General features: G+C 29.8%; 1 protein-coding gene across 6 annotated transcripts in view; it reads right to left on the bottom strand.

Moving 5' to 3' along the window:
* Window positions 1–19,738, bottom strand: part of LOC130669641 (afadin) — a 167,445-nt gene extending 147,707 nt beyond the window's left edge. For 2 of the 6 annotated variants that reach the window (XM_057472644.1, XM_057472642.1), the window contains exons 1-3: window positions 18,985–19,697; window positions 12,411–12,510; window positions 6,133–6,325 (exon numbers count right to left, since the gene is read on the bottom strand). In XM_057472644.1, coding sequence (XP_057328627.1) covers window positions 6,133–6,325; window positions 12,411–12,509 — 292 coding nt within the window. In that variant the 5' untranslated portion in view covers window position 12,510; window positions 18,985–19,697. Of the gene's footprint in view, window positions 1–6,132; window positions 6,326–12,410; window positions 12,511–18,984 lie in introns of all 6 variants that reach the window. The other 4 variants (XM_057472640.1, XM_057472643.1, XM_057472641.1 and 1 more) reach the window with 3 other exon arrangements.
* Window positions 19,739–21,985: the final 2,247 nt, after the last annotated feature.

The following is a 21,985-nucleotide window of genomic DNA, read 5'->3' as shown; positions in this document are numbered from 1 at the left end:
TTATAGGAGATAATTTGTAGGAAATAGAATTGTCTACAAAAAAGGTTCTATGACATTTTGTGATAAATCTGATAGTTTCGCCGGAAAAGTAAAAAAATCTCGAAATTTACTATAAATTTGACTTCAGCTTAAATAACTTTTGAACAGATGGATTTATTAAAAACTCATAAGAGAGTTTTTTTGTAGAGCGTTAAATTTCCTACAAAATCATATCCTGGGCTCATTTGTACAATACGTCATTGCGGAGATATACAATTCCAAACTTAAAAATGTTGTTTTTCCCATGTTATTTAAATTGGAAATAGAAAATCGCAATCAGGGAGTACTCAATATTAATTTTAAGAGCTCAAATTTCAACTGACGTCTTTTTTATCCTACTGAAACTTTTGAGTGTGTGTCCTTAATAAAAAAATCTGGGCGTCGGTTGACCCTGCGGGCCAGCCCCAAAACTTCCCGCTGTTTTCGAGCTCAAGGAGCTTGAAAACATCACTGTGAATATATTTTCGACCTCTTCGAGTTCAAAAATGCTATTACATAGAATCATTTTTTTATGAGCTTTTCAAGCTCTAACAAGTTACGTTTTATGCTAGAGTTTGAAAAGTTAAGAATCGAAAATCATTAATGAAGAAGCGGCTTTTAAATTTTTATTATCGATTATGTTCTCTGAAATAAATGTGTTGAGGCAGAAATCAATGTCAGTGATCAAAATCAAGATTTGGATGAGTTTTGACTTAGGTTAGAGCAATAATATTGGCAGGGAGCGCGACGAAAACGACATCTGATGGTAACAAAAAAAAAAGCTCGAGAATTATAAAAAATATATAAAATCAGTGTAAAAAATAAAAATTCGTTATAAAATTAAAATATAAAAATTTATAATGATATAAATAAAAAAGTGCAATTGTAGTTTTGGTAGAGAAAATTAAATTAAATATACTTGGATAAAGAAATTAAGTTTAAAAAATTTTAATAAATGATAAATTCTATTATTTTAGAATAAGATAAGGTTAACCGATAAAATCAAAACAAAATTTAGAGCGATCATAAAGCACACCAGCGCTTTAACGCTTGAGGTGTGCAATAATACACGACAATTACAATGATAAAAGTTTAGAAAATAGTAGAATAGTAAATTGAGTTTTTTAACAAAATTGAAGTAAAGAATTTTATTTTAATTCATGATAATTTGCTTGTGAATCGTAACTAAGAAAGTACTAACTTATAATGTTTTTTAACCTTCTTTTCTTCCTTCTAACTTATAATGTTTTTTTAACCTTTAACACACACACACACACACACACACACACACACACACACAATATAGATAGCCTTATAGACAATTTTAGATCAAATTGAACAGAATATAGTATAGTACCGGATATCTCAACTGGTAGAGCACTCGGCGCGATACCGACATGGTCTAGGTTCGATTCTCAGTTCGGGCTATCGATATTTTTCTCAGTTTATCTATAAATTGTCTTATTGAAAAGGTTAATTGTAAGTTTAGGTTTCACTATATTTGAAAATTAGGAATTTTCTTCCGAAAAAATCAATCTTTGCCCCTCATATACTTTACGGTTGTTTATGTCCAATTTTATTCAACTTCTGAGCTTTTAAAAACAATCCAAAAAAACTTCAGCGCAAAGTCATAAAAAATAAGCCAAATTTAGAAATTTCTTTATTTTCAATCGAAAAAGAAAAAATATCCACGGAAATCGGCACAAAATGGGAACAGCGGGGATAATACTGTCTTGGTTGAAGTATTTTTTGAGACAAAAAAATTGAGAATCGAAGGTTTTCGGACTTCGAAAAAATGACGGTTTTACTGAAAAAACTGAAATATTTCATATATCGTGACTTCCGAAAAATTTTTTGTATTTTTTTCTAAAAACTACATTTAAAAACATGAATTTTCAAAAATATAAAGTGCCAAAAGATTAATTTGTGAGAAAGTTATAGCAATTTAAAAAAAAAAAAGCGGTTTTTTAAAAAAATTCGTAACTTTTTTTGGGTTGGGTAAAAAAATCTGAAAAAAATTCAGAAAAATGTCTTTGGTAGGATAAAAAATGATAAAAAAGTTTCAGCGAAATCGAAGGGGGTCGGGTCAAAACCTCGGTGATTTGGCATGGAATGCCCCATATACACTTATCCAAAAAATTAAAGGAACAAGAAAATTTTATAAAACTTTTAGTGATTTTCGTAAGGCTATATTTTCGTGAAAAATGATCGTATCGAAAAAATAAAAAAAGCAAATCGAAGTTTGAAATCTCTAGTTTAAAGATTTTCATTTTTACGTTAATTATTCAGTAAATCTAAGGTAAAGAGGAAAAAAAAATTTCCGAAGAACGAGATAAAACAAGAATTTTTTTACTTTTTTTTATTTTACGTTTTACTCGAGTTTTTTTTCGTTTTTTTGGAAAATATTTTTTTTTCTCTTTACCTTACATTTATTGAATAACTAACGCAAAAATGAAACAAAACCCGAAAAAAATTAATTTTTTCGTTTTGATAATAATTACACAAATTGAGGAACAAAACTTATTCCTTTAATTGTTTTGTTAAACGTTCAGCAATCGGCATGGACAAACAGTTCAATGGTTCAATCTGAAAATTTCCAGAGTTTGTGGGGGTACATTAAGCTATAAAATCACCTGGCAACATTACACTTTCCATCAATATTTGCAAAGTAGCGATGAATTGACTGAAAAACCATAAAATGTCCATTTTTGTGGGTTTATCAAATTGTTATTAAGGATGAAAAAAATTTTTTTTTTAATCGAAAATGGAGCTTGAGAGAAATTTATGTAAGTTTCTCAAACTGCCCTTTAAATTACTGTGCGGCCATTAATTGCTGAGATATCAATAATCAAAGACAAAAGGATCCTTTTTCATTTGAAGGCTGATATCTCAGCAGCAAATTGTCGTACAGAGAAAATGTTGGAAAATCCAAAAGTGCACACCTCAATCGCTCATTTTATTTTTAATCATTACTTTTATTACGTAATATTAATGAATTTTTTTTTATTATGAACTTTTATTCAACTTAAAAATAATCAATTTGATTTTTTTAGTTCTTATTTTCAGTTTAATACTTTTTTACTAACATTTTTTTTTCTTTTAATGGATTTTAATTTATTTTATTTTTTTTTAAATATCCCGCCTTTTATCTTAGATGTCGCTTTTTTTCAAACATGTTGATACGCCAGTGCTGCCATCAGTAGTTGATAGAGAGAAACAATGAAAAAAATAATAACAACAGTAAAAATAGCAGCTAAATTTCTCACGAATAATCGGTTTTACGTCGTTAATTAATTACAATTAAACTAAAAGGATTCAAATAGTAATTTTCGTAAGGGTTCTTGTGATAAAAAATACAAAGACAATAAAAAAAATTTTAGGCCGATTAATTATTTTCTTCGTGAGTTATCGTGCTTACGAAGATTCATACGTAACAATTGACAGCACTAGTTTCTTGGATTAAAATAATTAATTTAAAATCAATGAATTAACAAATCGATTCAAAATTGGGTTTAAATTATTCCTTAATAAATTATCTGCATGCGAATACACAATTTAATCTATTTTTGAGCTATGGAAAGAGTATAGAATTATTTTTGGATGAGTGAAATTGTCAACGTGGAAGAACCGTCAGTAAAGCACCCCTAGCGCTTTCGCGCTTGAGGTGTGCAATAAAAAAAGCAAATTGTAGCTGAATAAATTTCTTGAACGAACCAGGAGTTGATTTTTCTGAAAAAAATTTTCCCAGCCCCGTAGACCCAAAAAACAGAAAAATTTTGTCTCGAGCTATTTCTTATGATTCCGCAAAAACCGTCGCTCAAAAAATTATTTTGCTGGAAGATCTTTAAACCAGAGATTTCAAGCTTCAATTTGCTTTTTTTATTTTTTCGAAACGATTATTTTTCACGAAAATACAGCCTTCCAAAAATCACTAAAAAATTTATAAAATTTTCTTGTTCTTTTAATTTTTTGGATAAGTGTATATTAGACTGTTTTAAGTTAAGGGACTATGTTTTTTTTTTTAAAGAACATAAAAAAATCAAACGGGTATTTTAAAACATGGCACCAGTTAAAATTTAAGCTCTTAGTATTGATATTAAGAGGTGGTTGTTTATAATTTTCGATTTTTTGATTAGTAGCATGGTGAAAAATTCATAACTTACGAACGAATCAAGATACAGAAAATCTCTTTCAGAAGATTTTTTAGCAAATTTACCTGAGTGGAAATTCAAGAACCGATTTAATCGTAAAAGTTACGACTCACTTTGATTTTTCATTTACCGCCTAAAAAGACACCTGTTTTGGCCGTGCAAGATGAAACATAAGAATAAATACGATGAAACCAGGCTTGAAATAATATTAATAATACCAACAACTATCTTTAAAAGTACCTAGCGAGCCTGGGTACGAATCCCACTTAGATTAATTTTTTTTTTCTGCTCAACAATCTGTAAGGAAATGATCTTCTAAAATTACATAAAATTTCATAGAATTTTAATTTTTTTGTAAATTTTTACACAATGTCATAAAATATTTAAAAATTTTATGATATTTCTTATTCGAACGTTACATTGTTTTTTTTTTTTAACTTCCCGCTAAGAAAATTGTAAATTTTCAAAAATTCGGGAAGTTATTGGTTTCGGTCCGATTTACGAAAATCGAATTTCCATCAGATGTCGACGTTTTGAGGTCCTAGGAAGCTATTCTGACTAATTTCAAGATGATGTCCGAGTGTATGTATGTATGTATGTACGTACGTACGTACGTACGTACGTACGTACGTATGTAAATACCTGTATCTTTTGAACGGATGAACCGATTTTGAACTTTAAGGTGCCATTCGACGCGGATTGTCAATATCTTGAAGCCGAGAGAAAATTGAGCTTGATCGGTAGGGCTCGTTCAGAGATATTCCAAAAATAAAGTTTTTTCAAAAATGTTTTTTTTGGATAACTTTTAATGTGCTCGATGGATTCATTCCAAAATGGACTGGGCTCTAGAGCTTTATAAGCCGCGTCGAATGCCACCTCGACCAACAAAATCGGTTTATTCGTTCAAGAGAAACCGCTGTCGAAAGAATTAAAAAAAAAAATTTTTTTTATTTTTCCTGAAATATCTCAAAAACGACTCGATAAATCGAATCCAAAATTTTATCAGCTTTAGAACTTGACAAAACGCGTCGATTGCCGCCTCAACCATCAAAATCGGTTAATTCGTTCGCGAGATATCGTGGGAGAAAGAAATGCTAAAAAATGGTTTTTTACAAAACAATGGCATACAAAAGTATTTGCGAGCTCGTAGAGCTCGAAAATGTATTCACAATAATGTTTTCGAGCTCAACGAGCTCGAAAACAGCGGGAAGTTTTGGGGCTGGCCCGCAGGGTCAACTGACAGACCGATTTTTTTTTATTAAACTCCATGCTATTTTTTTTCATGGTGATCTCAATTTCATTTAAACGTAAAATTTGATTGATTTTCATAATAGTCCCCCGAATAGTACAAAGTTTTTGAAAATTTTGAACAGCAAGCAAAAAAAATCGTTTTGAAAAATCAAAGTTTCTATATATTAGTATAATATTTTATAAAAATCACCTAGCTATTAAAAAATTTTATCAAGTATGATAACAACATTTGAACTTAAAAAATATTTTTAATTTATTCTATTTATGAATCTCCCTAAAAGTAGTTTATTAAATAATATATTTGACTCCGAATATGAATTATGGTAATGGGGGTGCTATAGTATATGCTAGCTAAATTCAATTATTTAAATGAGTTCTCATGACCAAAATGGGTAAACTTTCATAATTTTATGACGAACAATCAATCATCTTTCAAATGAAAAAACAATTTTCTAAAAGTTTTTTTTTTTTTAAAAAGTTCTTAAAAATTGGAGCTAAATACCGTTCGATATACGGTAAAGAGACATGGCAGGCTCGCGCCATGATTCTTCACACATATACATGTGTTTTAACGTGTACTTGGCGCGAGAAACTACCGTGCCTCCTGATTAGACAGCATAAAAATAGCTCTTATAAAATTTATAATTCAATAAAAAATTATATGCAAGGCTGCAATTACCTATAAAAATAAAATTATATAAAACATACAAACCTCCATTTTCGTGAATTTCATAAAGTGCATACTCAGGGACACTCAGCATTCGCATATCTGGACGAAATTTCTCAATAAGAGTTTCAATTACTGCTTGGCTAGTAGCATCTGATGCAACTCTGATACATTTTGTAGCCACTTTTTGACCACTATCTTGAAAATAAAATCGCATGACTCCATGAAATTCCAGGTCCTATGAAGAGACAATTATCTTAGTTGAAAAAACACTTATTGAACAAAGAAATTAAATAAGACATCTATAGAAAGCACTTTGGAGGGTTTCGATTTTTTATCTCAATATCATCCTCTAACTTGGGCTTAATACTTATGAATAAATTTTTTTTTACGGTTTTGAGAACTCTTCCGATGATATAAAATTCATAAACCATAGATTTTAAGCCGGAATTCAAAAATATATTATTGGCTTAATGATTAGGGTTCAAAGTTGATGCAACAACTATTTATTATTTTGATAACTAGTACGCGGAGAGAATTATCAAGTAAATATTCCTATGAAGCATAGTAATCGTTACATTACTCTATAGTTTATGTAAGCAGTCACATAAAAGCGGCGTGACACAAACTATAGAATAATGTAACCATTACTATGCTGCATAGAAATATTTACTTGACTTTTCTCTTCATGTAGTGGGGTGTATTTTTTGTTTACAAAATCTCTTGATGAGTCGACTAAATCCAACAATGTGAAAATGATCTAAAGGGTTCATGTGTACTTACTCTGTGACAAAACTATTTTACACTATAAATTTTCCATTTAAAATCTATTTAAAAAAATCGGTCTGTCAGTTGACCCTGCGGGCCAGCCCGAAAACTTCCCGCTGTTTTCGAGCTCAAGAACCTCGAAAACACTATTGTGAATACATTTTCGAGCTCAAGAACCTCGAAAACACTATTGTGAATACATTTTCGAGCTCTTCGAGCTCGAAAATACGTTTGAATGCTGTTGTTTTCGAAAAAAAAACGTTTTATACCATTTTTTCTCCAACGATATCTCTAAGACAAATAAACCGATTGAGACGGTTGAGGTGGCAATCGACGCGTTTTATCAAGTTCTAAAGCTGATCAAATTTTTAAATTGATTTATCGAGTCGATTTTGAGATATTTCAAAAAAACTAGAAAAAAAAATTTTTTTTTAATTCTTTCGACAACGGTTTCTCTTGAACGAATGAAGCGATTTTGATGGTTGAGGCGGCATTCGACGCGGCTTATAAAGCTCTAGAGCCCAGTCCATTTTGGAATCAATCCATCGAGCACATCAAAAGTTATCCAAAAAAAACAGTTTTGAAAAAACTTTATTTTTGGAATATCTTTGAACGAGCGCTACCGATCAAACTCAATTTTCTTTCAGCTTCAAGGTATTGACAAGCCGCGTCGAATTACACCTTAAAGTTCAAAATCAGTTCATCCGTTCAAAAGATACAGGTAATTACATACGTACGTACGTACGTACGTACATACATACATATATACACTCGGACATCATCTTGAAATTAGTCAGAATAGCTTCCTAGGACCTCAAAACGTCGACATCTGATGAAAATTCGATTTTCGTAAATCGGACCGAAATCAATAACTTCCCGAATTTTTGAAAATTTACAATTTTCTTAGCGGGAAGATAAAAATGCCATCTGGTCGCCAGGATGGAAAGTAGATTTCTCAAAACAAGTTAAAGATTAGGAACCCTCATTAAAGAAGTATAATTCATTATAAAATAAAAATCAAAACTAGTCAGAAACTCGCCATAAAAATATTACCGACATATTACGCCAACTATATACATGCTTATGAAACCTCATATTAAACAAAAGATACATTTGTTAATTAAGTTACAATCGTACTATTTGAACCGTATTTTATGTTACAACAATACAGACAACAGAATTTCGTTATGACGTATCACTTAAAGGTTATCTAAGGATAAAGCCACAGAAATTTTTGGCTCTATTTTTCTCAAGATGTGCATGGTCATCAAATTATTATAGAAACAGTTAAAATCGTAAGATAAGCAAAATAATTGAAACCTTACTAAATGAGAATGAAGATGCTTCGAACAGAATAAGCTATGACTTGTGGTGTAAAAGTTATTTACAGATATAGCGGCGAAGGATGATTTTTTTTTTAGATTGGAAAAATTTTGATCACCTATAACTTTCAAATGAATCAACCGATTTAGCTTATATCAGTAAAGGCGGCTAATGTTCCTCAATCGATTTCTCGTCGCCTGCTTATCAGAGACCGAACATTAGGCACGGAATATCCTGTCGATTCCGTCTCCGATTTGTCTGTCTTCCCACGTGACTGGCTGAAATCAAGCAGTACACTCATAGGTTACCAATTGTATGCCGCAAACGGCTCGATAATTCAAACCTATGTTTTAAAGTTGTTAACATTAAACCTTGGACTTCGTTGTGAATTTTCAGAAAATTTCATAATCGCTGACGCCACTAAACCGATTATAAATGCAGACTTCTTAAGTCATTATGACTTACTAGTCGACTGAAAACGAAAATGCCTTCGTGATGGCATTAGTAGTTTATTGACACCCAGAAATTCTCACACGACATCGGCAGAAACAAATGTTAAAGCAGTCGATAGTAATTCTGCGTATATGATATTACCAAGACGCAAGACGAAAAAAAATTCAACGGTGCATCATATACGAACGAAACCTGGACCGCCAGTTTCGTGTAAAGCGAGACGCCTGGCTCCAGATAAGCTGAAAATCGGACAAGCCGAGTTCTGAAAAATGATCAAGGAAGGTATTTGCAGACCGTTTAACAGCGCCTAGGCTTCACCACTTCATTTAGCACAGAAGAAGTCCGGAGAATGGAGGTCGTGCAGTGATAACCGTCCACTCAACGATCGAACGCTTATCGATAAATATGTTATCTCGATGACTTTGCCGCATTTTTACACGGTAAAAATATATTTTCAGTTGTCAATTGTGCAAAGGCATTTTTGCAAATACCTGTTGCACCAGAGAACGTGCCGAAAATGGCGATTAATACGCCTTCCGGACTGTTTGAGTTTCGGTTTATGACGTTTGGGCTTAAAAACGCTGCTCAAACAATTCAACGATTTATCGACGAGGTCACTCGTGACCTTGATTTCGTTTTCCTGTATATCGATGATATTTTAACAGCATCTAATGACGAAAAGGAACACATGGAGCACGTCCGAATTTTATTCGAGCCTCTCCGTGAATACGAACTGGTAATAAACGTACCAAAATGTCAGTTCGGTCTGCCGGAAGTAAAATATATCGGCCATCTCATCACAAAAGATTAAATCAAGCAGTTACTGGAAAAAGTTGAAACCATTGTCAATTTCGAGCCTCCTACAACCGTTAAAGCTCGTCATTGATTTCTCGGCACGGTGAATTTCCACAGAAAGTTTATTAAGAACGCTGCAAAAATTCTAGCACCGTTAAATAAAGTTATGGAAGGTCCAAGAGTTAAAGGTTCTAGTCAACTGAATATCTGAACTTCAGGAGTTTTTCAAATCAACGAAGCGCGCTCTCGCGGATGCTACTCTATTGAGGCACCGAAAAATCGATGCTGACTGAGCAATATTCACCGACGCATCCGAAATTAGTAGTGGAGCCGTTTCACAACAAAAAGTGAATAACAACTAGCAACCACTGCCATTCTTCAGTCGAAAAGTGTCCCCGTTTATACAAAAATTGTCGACGTAGAACCGCAAATTGAACGCCATCTACGAGGCTGTTAAATACTTTCGGCGTATCTTCGAAAGCCGGAATGTTAAGATCTATACTAATCACAAGCCGCTTCAGCACGCTTACAAACAGCGCAACGAAAAAGCATCGCCTTGGCAATTTCGTCGACTCAATTTTATCGGTCAATTTACCACCGATATTCGACATGTGTTGGGTACAGACAATATAGTCGCTGACATATTGTCACGTTTCGAAGCAGTATCTACTGCTGTCACGTCACAAGAACTGGCTAACGCTCAACAAAATGACGACGAACTTCAACAGTTATTACGTCAAACAACTGCTTTAAATTAAAAGACGATTTAACTTGACAATGGACCCGCACTGTATTGTGACACCACTTCAGGTACGTCCATACGTTCCAAGACTGCTGAGAAAAAAGTGTTCGACTCTTTACACACGCTCGCTCACCCTGGAATTGAAGGGTCATTAATATTGGTCTCGAAAAGATACGTCTGACCATCACTCAACAAAGACTGCCGAGATTGGGCTAAATCTTGCATCGATTGCCAGAAGGATAAGATCCAGAGACACATGTCATTGCCGATCACTGACTTTGAAACACCAACCGAGCGATTCGAGCACATAAATATCGACTTAGTATCTTTAAAAATTTGAAAAGGCTTTAATCAGTGTTTGACGGTCATCGATAGATTCACTAGGTTTCCTGAGGCTGTCCCCTTATCCAATGGAACTGCGGAGACAATAGCGAATGCACTATCACTGCACTGGATTTCACGCCACGGTGTACTGAAACGTATAGCCTTGGACTAAGGGCCACAGTTCAAGTCATCATTATTTCAACCTTTATTGATATTGTACGAAATAAAATACCTACACACTACGCCGTATCGCCCGCAAGCTAATGGTGTCGTCGAACGACTTCATAGTCAGCTAAAATCAGCGCTTTTGTGTCATCAAAAGTCTTGGTATGACGCATTGCCAGCTGTCTTACTCAGCTTACGTACCAATTGGAAAGTGAACATAAAGAATAAGCTTGAAGGCTCATATCGTATAATTACTCGACAAGATAAATGTTTCGGCATTGATTTCCAACGAAAACCAACCGCAATTTCAGTAGATGTAGTTAGGTTAGTTTTTATTTTATTTATTATTTGAAACTAGTTTTTTCGATCAAGTAAAGAAGTATTGTCGATTTCTACCGTCAAAGAATATTTCGTGTAAATATAAAAATTAATTGATCAATGAAAATATAATATGAGCATTTGAGGTGTTCACTTTTAGATTTTACAAATTTATTTTTATTTATGCTATGTTTTCCGATTTTCAACTCATAAGAAAAAAACTGAAACCCTTTCCAAAAAAATCCAACTTTTCTATAACAATAGTAATTCGTGTCGAACTGTCATAGTTTCTGAGAACGTTAATCTAGACATCATTTCAAATCTAATGAGTTGGAAGCTATATTTCATTACAAACTAAGTTTATTCAACAAGGTTTTAGAAATGTAAATTAGACTACTCTCTAAACATGAATTAGTGATTTTTCACTAATTCTAAGTGAATATTCACTTTTTGTCAATGTGACAATCGTACCACTCAGAATTAGTGACTATTCACTAAATGAATATGTGAATATTAAAATTCACTGATCTGATAAGTGAATATGCGAATCCACTAAATGGAAAAGTGAATATAGTAATACACTGATTTCATCAGTGAAAAAAAATATTATATTGCGAAAAAAAATATAAGACACTTGTAATTAGATCCGAAATGTGATCATTGTATTAGAATCATTACTTAGAGGAAGTATACATGATTTTGATTGATGGAAAAATCCTGATGACTGCTGGGCTCGAACCTGCATCCTTCCGATTCAAAGTCTTTGACGCTATCCACTACGCTGACCTACGCATGTGATCGCGTGAGTGTAAATAGTATATTTGCTATGATACCAAACAATAACTGATAAAGAAATAAACAATCCGTGATGTTATGATTGACGTACTCTTCATATAAATATATTATTGTTCTGTACTTCTAATTTTTTTTATTTTGAAAGTTTTTTATTAAAATTTTTAAAAATAGCACCATAATTATTAATTATATTCATATATAATAAAATATTTAATTATTTGCTAGTTAAAGTTACTAGTGAATTAGTGAAATTCACAAATTAAGAAGTGCATAACAGCTTCACTTGTGAAAATTATGAAAATGTCGCTAAATCATTAGTGAAAATCATTAATGTGACTAATAAAATTGTAAAATTCACAAATTTAGAAGTGCATATCAGCTTCACTTGTTGAAATTATGAAAATATCGCTAGATCATTAGTGAAAATCATTAATTTTCTAGTGAAAATTATAAATCTAAATTCATTAGTGAAAATTCACTAATTTGTTGTTGAAATACACAGATTGTCAAGTGAATACTGCTTCACTAACGCAATCAATGAAATTGTGACTAATTCATGTTTAGAGAGTATGTATATAAATAAATTAACGAATATTTCTCTTAAGTAAATATTGAATAAAAGTGACAAACAAAGCTTTACCTCGTTAGGTTCCGAGAGTTCAAAGAGGTCCAATCGATTAGCATTCCATTGTTGAATAACGCCTCGCAGAGCCTCTCTTTCAGCGTTTTTATCAGCCATTCTATAAAAAAAAAGTAACGAAGACCAATCATCAATAAACCCAATGAGCTTTTTTACTAAGTTACCCAATATTTTGCTTATGCCAATAAAAATGTGTATTTAAATCAATGAATTTTGGAGTATTTCCTAAATATTTTGATTTCAGCGCATTACTCTGGTGCACACTGAGAGAAAAAAATGGTTTTCTGAACTATAAAAAACATAGTTGAATGAGACCTCCACTATTAACTGCAGTTTTGTTAACTGATATGATATTAGTTACAGTAACAGAAAAGTATAGTCAAGGCTATTTAGTAGTAAATTTAACAGTTTCTTATTCAGCATGTCCAGAAGAAAATTGTTATGACAACCATACTTTTATAGTTAACAAGCCTAATTCGATATAATTATTATCACAATATAAATATTAGACTGATTCAAAAAAATCGACTAATTTTTTTTTTCTGCATTATATCGAAAATATTGTTGGAAATGACGAAAAAAAAATATTGTGAAAGTTTGAGCTCTTAATATTAATAGTAACAACTGCCGCATCGCAATTTTCTATTTCCCGTTTAAATAACATGGGAAAATTTATTTTTTAAACTTTGGAATTTTGTAGCTCTCGGTGGACCAATACTTTTGAATGTTCAAGACATATTCTTATGGGAAATTTGACGCTCTACAAAGAAGGTCTCTTATAATTTTTCGATATTTTTATTTCTTTCAAAGTAATTCGAAGTTAAAGTTAGATTGACGATAAATTTTCACATTTTTTAAATTTTTTGACGCAACCATCAACTTTATCCGAAAATTTTAGAGAACGTTTTTTGTAGAGCATTTTATTTCCTACAACTTATCACATAGAAAATTTTCGATATTTCACTTAAGTCGTATGTTATTTGCAATTAACTGAAAATTTTATTAAATAATCTAAATTTTATTGCTTAAAATTAATTATATTAAATTTTCAGTTAATTGCGAATAACTTACGACTTATGAGAAATATCGAATATTTTCTCCGATATAAGTTGTAGGAAATAAAATGCTCTACAAAAAATGTCCTCTAAAATTTTCGGAAAAAGTTGATGGTTGCGTCAAAAAAATTAAAAAATGTAAAAATCTAACTTTAACTTCGAATTACTTTTGAAGGACTAAAAATATCGAAAAATTATAAGAGACCTTCTTTGTAGAGCGTCAAATTTCCCATAAGAATATGTCTTGAACATTCAAAAGTATTGGTCCACCGAGAGCTACAAAATTCTAAAGCTTAAAAAATAAATTTTCCCATGTTATTTAAACGGGAAGTAGAAAATTGCGATGCGGCAGATGTCAATATTAATATTAAGAGCTCAAACTTTCACAGTATTTTTTTTTTCGTCATTTCCAACAATATTTTCGATATAACCCGGGAAAAAATGTTTTTATAAGATTTTGTAAAATTTTATAAAATTTTACAAAATTTTAGTACTAACATTTTATAAAATTTTATACTAAAAATGGCCTGGTAAAATTTTATCAAATTTTATAAAGTTTCATAAAATTTTATAAAACTTTGTAAAATTTCATAAAATTTTACCAGGCCATTTTCAGTATAAAGTTGTATAAAATTTTGTAAAATTTATAAAATTTTATAAAGTTTTATAAAATGATTTTTTCTTTCCGGGACAGGTCACCCATCCAATTAATGGCCAACCTCGATGCTGCTTAACTTTTTTTATTGAAGAATCGTAGTCTGCTCCGCTCGTCTATTGGTCAATTGTAGCTTAGAAATATTCGTGGCTGTATTTATGATTACTCATGAATTCTTATCAGCCATATTTCATAGTATAAATTTATAATTATATATAAAAAAAAGATTTGAATAATTCAACTATCGACTGTTTAATGGACATAAAATTTTAAAATTAATTAAATTTATTGATTTTTCATGATTTTTATTTTTGAATTAATGGCGAAACCTTTGAACTTTTAAATTAAATTTAAAATTATCATATTATGTAATATATATATAAATATGTAAGAGAAAGGGGTGTCGGGGGTAGGCAAAACGAGGTACTTCTAAAATATTATAAAAAAAATTTTTTTTTTTTTAAATCTATTATAACCATCCCAAAATTACTTTTGTAAATATAATTGAGCGTTATTTTGAATTTTTTTCGTTAAACTTTTTCAAGAATCGAGTGCCGGTCGAAAAATGTTAAAGACTTTTGTATTATGATAAAAACTATTAAAAACTTTTTGATCTTCCTTTGCATCCAATAATTGTGTAAAATATAATTTTTCTTAATGTAAATAACTTACAAAAAATTTTGATAAAATCGAACTTATTCAATATTCAGAATTTTTTTTTTTTTTCTACATTTTGGTGGGGGTACCCTGCATATATTTAGGTAATCAAATATATTTTTTGTAATATAATTTTCATATTTGTTTATCACCATATTTTGCCCGCAAAAATGAAATTTTTTTTTTATGGCCATTGAAAATTTTATTTATTTACTTTGAATTTATAACAAATTTTATAATAATTTGAAATAAACTTTATAAAATTGTGTGAAATTTTATCAAATTTTACAAAATGCTACCCTACACTAGATGCAATAGTGACATCAAGTTCAATAAAGTTTTATGAAATATTATAAAATTTTATATAATTTTATAAAATTTCATACAATTATATAAAAGTTTATCAAATCATTACTCCCCTTTTGAGATCTTACTTTATAAAATTGTATAAATTTGTATAAGATTTTATAAGATCGCATATAATTTTATGAAATCGTATACAACTTTATAAAATTTTATAAAATTTCATCTAAATATTACTTCTCTTCTAAGGACTTACTTCATAAAATTATATAAAATTGTATAAGATTGTATAAAATTTTATATAATTTTATGAAATCGGACAAAACTTTATAAAATTTCATACAATTATATCAAATTTCATTTAATTATTACTTCCCTCACTAGGATCTTACTTTATAAAATTTTATAAGATTGTATAAAAATTTATATAATTTTATGTAATCGTATAAAAGTTTATACAATTTCATAAAATCTTATAAAATTTCGTACAATTATATAAAATTTTATCTAATAATGACTTCCCTTTTAAGATCTTACCATATAAAATTTTATAAAATTTTATAAAATTCTATGAAATTTGATAAAATTATATGAAATTCTATTAAATTTCGCTGTACAGTCTTATAAAATTGTATAAAATTTTATATAATTTTATACAATTGTGTAAAACTTTATAAAATTTTGTTATATTTTATACAATTTTATAAAATTACATTTATTTATTACGTTCCTTACTCAGATCTTACTTTATAAAATTTTAGAAGATTTTATAAGATTTTATAAAATTGTATTAAATATTGTAAAATTTTATAAAATTGTATGAATTTTTATAAAATTTTGCTGTAAAATCTTATAAAATCTTACAAAATTTACAAAATTGTATAAAATTTTATAAAATAATATAAAATTTTATAAAAACATTTTTTCCCGGGAATGAAGAAAAAAAAAATTAGTCGATTTTTTCTGAATCAGTCTAATAAATATAGTAACTACTATTAAGAATTCATAGTTTTAGCTACTATGTTAGTTTGGCGCCTTCAATTATTTCAACAATGATAAATTCAAAAAATTAATTTTTCTTTTTTTATTCTCAATTCAAGTGACGTACAAGGATAAATACGTTTATACTACATTAACATACTAATATCATACCTACACGCTCTTCTCTCTGAGAAACGAATTTTCGCGACTACCCTACGGAGGATTCGAACCTAACACATAACATCTTAAACGCGCGAGACCCACGATAATACCACTACGCTACGGAACCAGTTGAAAAATAACAGTTCAACTGTAGTTCTAATGCTTTATTTCCATATTTAATTTTTATAACCTATTAGTTTTAAAATAATGTACAAATATTTCCGAACGGGAATATGTTGAAAGTAAGGTAAATGTCCCAACGAAGGGTATACGACTGATTTTTATCGTTTAAAAAATATTCAAATAGATTATAAGCCAAAATAATTTATCACATCATATAGAATAGACATTTACCTATTCAAAAATAATCAAATTAGTTAATTTTTCTTAAACTCAATATAAAAAAAAATTTTTTTCTATGACACCCAAAAGACCCAATACCGGAACGCTGAAATCGCCTTGTCCCAATACGGGAATTCGGTTGTCCTAATATCGGAACAGTAAATAAAATGAGTTATTTTTTGCATTTATTCATAGTGAAAATATTAACAATTATTAAATAATATTAATGTAAAACGAGTGTGAATTGAGCAGACATCAGACAACTTTGAAATTATAAATAAATAAGATAAATAATTTAAAAAATAATATTTATGAAAAAAGAACTATTAATTTCAAAATTTTTTGAATGCGCATTTTTTTAAATTTTATTTTATTAATTATTTACTCGATTTGTTAATAATTTTAAATTTGTCTGATGTCTGCTATATCACACTCATAATGTAAAATCTATTTTAAATTTTTAAATGATTAAATATTCCATGAAAAAGAATATTTTTAACTGAAGAATAGAAACAAATTTAAAAATTATCATCATGACAGGAAAGACAGCAGACAATCTACAATTTTTTATACTTTAAAGAAACAAATTAAATATTAAGGACATTCTTGTGCGACTCCTGAGGCAAATGAAGGCTACCAGTTTCAAATTTTCTTCCGAGGCTATTAAATTTTTGAAAATATCTCAATAATATTTGGATAATTTATTTTTTTTTCTAAACTATCGAAAATATTTATAGAACAGTTATTGTGAAAAAAGTAAATTTCTTAATTAGACAATACTTTGTCTGTGTGTATACAGACGAATTTTTTTTTTTTTTTTTCATCGTACGCTGTTGCCGATTTTTAAAACGGCTAATAACGTTATGTCACAATATCAGTTTTACTAACTATAATTATTAATAATTAATTCAAACCGTCGATAACACTACTTTTTTACAACAATCATATCAATTACATCAATTAAAGAATATTTTGTAACATCATTATCCCTGTGTCAATTCTAATAATATTTTTTTTTGAATTGACTGGGAACGATAATTATTGATTCATTCTTGCCGAAAATAAAAAATTTGAATTTTTTATCTAATAGTAAGCCTCACCCAAGAACATCCTTATGAATAAATTTTTTAAAAATGTTATCGAAGACTTTAAAAATCTTTATGTCCATAGTATAAACATGAGGGTAATCCGAAAAAACCAACCTATCGAATTTATGGCCTCAAAAGGACCTATATACCGAGAAAAAAATCCTCCCTTTGGGAAAAATTTTTAGCTCAATTTTAAAAGATGTCGCTAGCCATTTGAAATTTTCCATTCAAATAACACTCAAAAAAATTTTCTTTTCATTAAAAATATTATAACTTTTGAATCGTTCGAGATAAAAATTTGACTCTAGAATATTCTTGTGGGGCATTAAATCTTCTAAAAAAAGTCCTGGGAGTCGAATTTTTAAACTTAATATTTCGTATACTTACGGGCCATCAAAGTCTGCAGTAAACAGAATTATACAGTTTCAAGACTTTATTTTGTTAACGATTAAAAAAAATATATAGGCCAAAAACTGGAATACAATACAAATAAAAAAAGTTGAAACTCTATTTATTTTATGAGCCCAGTTTGTAAATTGCATTTTTTACTTGCTTCATTAAATTTTAGTTCAAGAATTTTCTCGTGGTATTGATATTTTTAATAATAAAGTCTTAAAACTGTATAATTCTGTTTACTGTAGACTTTGATGGCCCGTAAGTATACGAAATATCAAGTTTAGAAATTCGATTCCCAGGTCTTTTTCTTGGGAATTTTAATGCCCAACAAAAATATTCTAGTCAAATTTTTTTCTCGAACGATTCAAAAGTTATAATATTTCTAATGAAAAAATTTTTTGTGTGTTATTTGAATGGAAAATTTCAAATGGCTAACGACACCTAGTAAAATTGAACTAAAAATTATACCCAAAACATGAGACGATTTGAGTATAATCTGAGTATGAATTGAGTATAATTCTTAAACATACTGAAATGTTATTCAATTTTTACTATACCGGAAATGATTCCAAAAGAAACTTAAATTTTCGGTATAAACAAATTCGCTAGGGTAATGTCTACAAACTCGCAAATCCACACGAGAAAGAGGACCAGGCATCAATGAAATAAAAAAAAAATATGATCATAAGTTGCCCTTCAAATCACGTATGGAAACCTTTACTCTAGAAGTAAGGTTATAGCGTGATGCAAATAAACTTTGTTTGTAAGTATACGTATAAAACCTATGACTATATAAATAAATAATAAACAATATTACGATTAAAGTAAAATCTTTCGCAAAAATAACAAATGAACTCAAGTATTAGTATTCATGATATTTGCTGGTAATAAAATGGAGTATATAATAAAAATAAGATTAAATAGTTAAAATTTACCTGAATAAATATCCAATTAACAATGATCGCTATAAGCTGCAGATACTTATAATATAGGAATAACAGATACTGAATTCCTTGGTACTGATAAAAGCTATGATGTCTTAAACTACCAAGTGTATAATTGTCAGAATGTCACATTTCTTCGACTCGAATTAAAACATTTATTAAAACAGGACATTTAAAAAACAGTACAAGATATAAACGCCCCGACCCCACAACAAATTATAAATTAACTACCAATTTAGAGTAATGACGTTTACACTGTAAGTCTCAGTAAAAACGAAAATACAACTCGTAACACTTTAATTTTGTAACAATAACACGAAGCGATCACTTGTAGAGCAATACTGATTGACAACCAAACACTTGATAGTTTTACTTGATTATTGTAATTATCACTGTCATTATTGATATTACAATTGATACAATCATTGTTAACAGTGTCGTTATTGTTACCATGTATTATTATCGTTATTTATCTTAAACTTGTTTATTTAATTACAACTAAAAATGTTTTTTAGAAGTTAACTGGCCTATTAGAAATACGTTGTATTTATGTATATATACACATTGCTCCTGAGGAGCATCCCGAAATTTACCTGTAAAAAGGTTATACTTTCTCTATGGGAAAAATTTTTATATTCAAGGTCCACAGACAGCATTCCATTTTTCCAAGGTGTATTAAGAATCCCTATATCAAGGTTGGTACCACGGAGTATCATCCCACCCTGATAGCCACACTCCAAATATAATTGCTCAGCAAGTTCTGCAGTGAAACATTTTCGGTTAACTTAAGGCTGGGCCGCACCTAACGAAGTCCTGAATTTAAGAATTCTAATTATTCTTTGAATATTTATGGGAATCGGATGATGAAAATCTTCCGAGGAAGTTCGTCTTCGGCTTTTAGTCGGAAGCTAAGAAAATTGCTGTTATGATAATTATTTAATAAATAATTAGAATTCTTAAATTCAGGACTTCGTTAGGTGCGGCCCAGCCTTAAGGCTGGGCCGCACCTAACGAAATCTCTGTTACGTCCTCAGGTGCCTCCACCTGTTAATTAATTAGTAAACTTGAGATCCATAAATAGGCGCGTGTTTAAATTTCATTTGAAATTGTATATTAATATCTTACAACACTTATTGCGTCTTATCAATATTTAGTCAATAATTTAAATAATAAATCGTCATGGCACATACTCATTAAATTGGATATTTTTTTTATAAGAAACTTTAAATAAATAGATAAATAAATCTTTATTTTGTATTCAGAGATATATAAATACGGTTTGAGTGGTCTTGGAACGTTTCCTGTCACCCGATACTTGAAACCTAAACAGAAACATACGCATTTTTTGTTTTTCAAAAATTTTTTTTTTTTCAAAATTTTTTTTTTTATTGTATCCGCAATGATTTATCATTGTCAAAAAAAATTCAAAAAATTTTTTTTACCGCTGTAACTGCATCTGCTTTAAATGTCAACTTAACAAACATACGCTTTGGGTAACGCTAATGCTGGCGGTAAAAAAAATTTTAGGATTTTTTTTTTTGATAATGATAAATCATTGCGGATATAATAAAAAAAAAATTTTGAAAAAAAAAAATTTTTGAAAAAAAGAATTTTTGAAAAAAACAAAATTTTTTCAAAAATTTTTTTTTTTCAATTTTTTTCGACAATCAATCTTTTTGATTAAGGAAATAAAGGTTATTGATAGAAAAAAAACATTTTCAAATCGAAAAAATGAATAAAAACCGAGAAACTACCAATTATGGTGATTTTTGACAAAATCGATAATTTTAAAGCTTCGGGGCACTAAGAAAGAAAAATCACAGCGATTTGAAATTTTCAGGGTTTTTTCAGGACACTTTGAGGTTGGAAAAAAAAAAAAAAGATATCCTTTGTTCATCCGTTATATCCAAAGTTATAGCAAGATTTCCGAATATCCTTAAATTTGCGAATTTTGACCTGTTTTTTACTAAACAATATCGCTTTAAAAAAATTTTTTCTATCAAAAGCCACTAATTTTGCCTTATAGAGAATATTTTTCAGTTTTCTAAACTCTGCTTCCATTCTCTGTACGACCAATATGTCCGGAGTTATTGATTATCAAAGCCAAAATGGACTTTTTTGCTTTGATCACTGATAACTCAGCGCCAAATCGTCGTAGAGACTTTTTCAGGCCGCTAAATTAAAGGGCATAAAATTTCCTAAAAGAATCATAAGGTCGGATTATTCAAAAAAATTTATTGACGCCCATAGAGTTAGTGGTAGACCAGCAAAAATTTTGAAAATTTTTTTTTCGTTGGTTTTCTTATGATTACTCCGGAACCGTACATGATAAAAAAATTTGAGGTCCAGATCTGAAAACTAAAAACTTGAGGCTACAATTTACTTTTTTTAATTTTCTTCTGCGACCATTTTTCACCGAGTTACAGCATGTTGAAAATCACCTAAAAATTTCGGATTTTTTTTCTATCCCTTAATTTTTATGACCAGTGTAAGTAATATATAATATAAGTCATAATTGTAAAGTATTTTTTTACCGTTAAATTGTAGACATTTCTACGTATAAATTAGCTTACTTTCTGAAATGGTAAGAAAGAACATTACCGACCTTTTTTTATCGTAAAAAGTTCCCTGATGGCCAAGTTGGCAAGAAACTGGCGTCAAACTAACAGCCGAACTAGACGCCAAGTTGGCCGCAAAAGTTGGTATTTTCAAAGTTGACACTTTCTGAGAAAGTTGGTAACAAAAGTTGGAAATCCAATAAGTTGTCAGTCACTTTCTGAGCAAGTTGGTGGCCAAAAGTTGGCAATCTATAAGTTGACGGAAAGTTGCCTTCAATTTTCTCAGAAACCTGCCTCCGAATTGCGGCTCCACTGGCGCCAACGTTCTCAGAAAGTTGGCGGTAACTTCCTTGATAGCCTAGCCACCCTAACCGTAAGTTAACTACATACAAGCTACTGCCGTAATCTAAAGGTAACTTGAAGGAAAGTATTAT

Source organism: Microplitis mediator, chromosome 6 (genome assembly GCF_029852145.1).
Source record: "Microplitis mediator isolate UGA2020A chromosome 6, iyMicMedi2.1, whole genome shotgun sequence".
NCBI lineage: Eukaryota > Metazoa > Arthropoda > Insecta > Hymenoptera > Braconidae > Microplitis > Microplitis mediator.
This window is presented reverse-complemented; position numbering and strand designations above follow the sequence as displayed.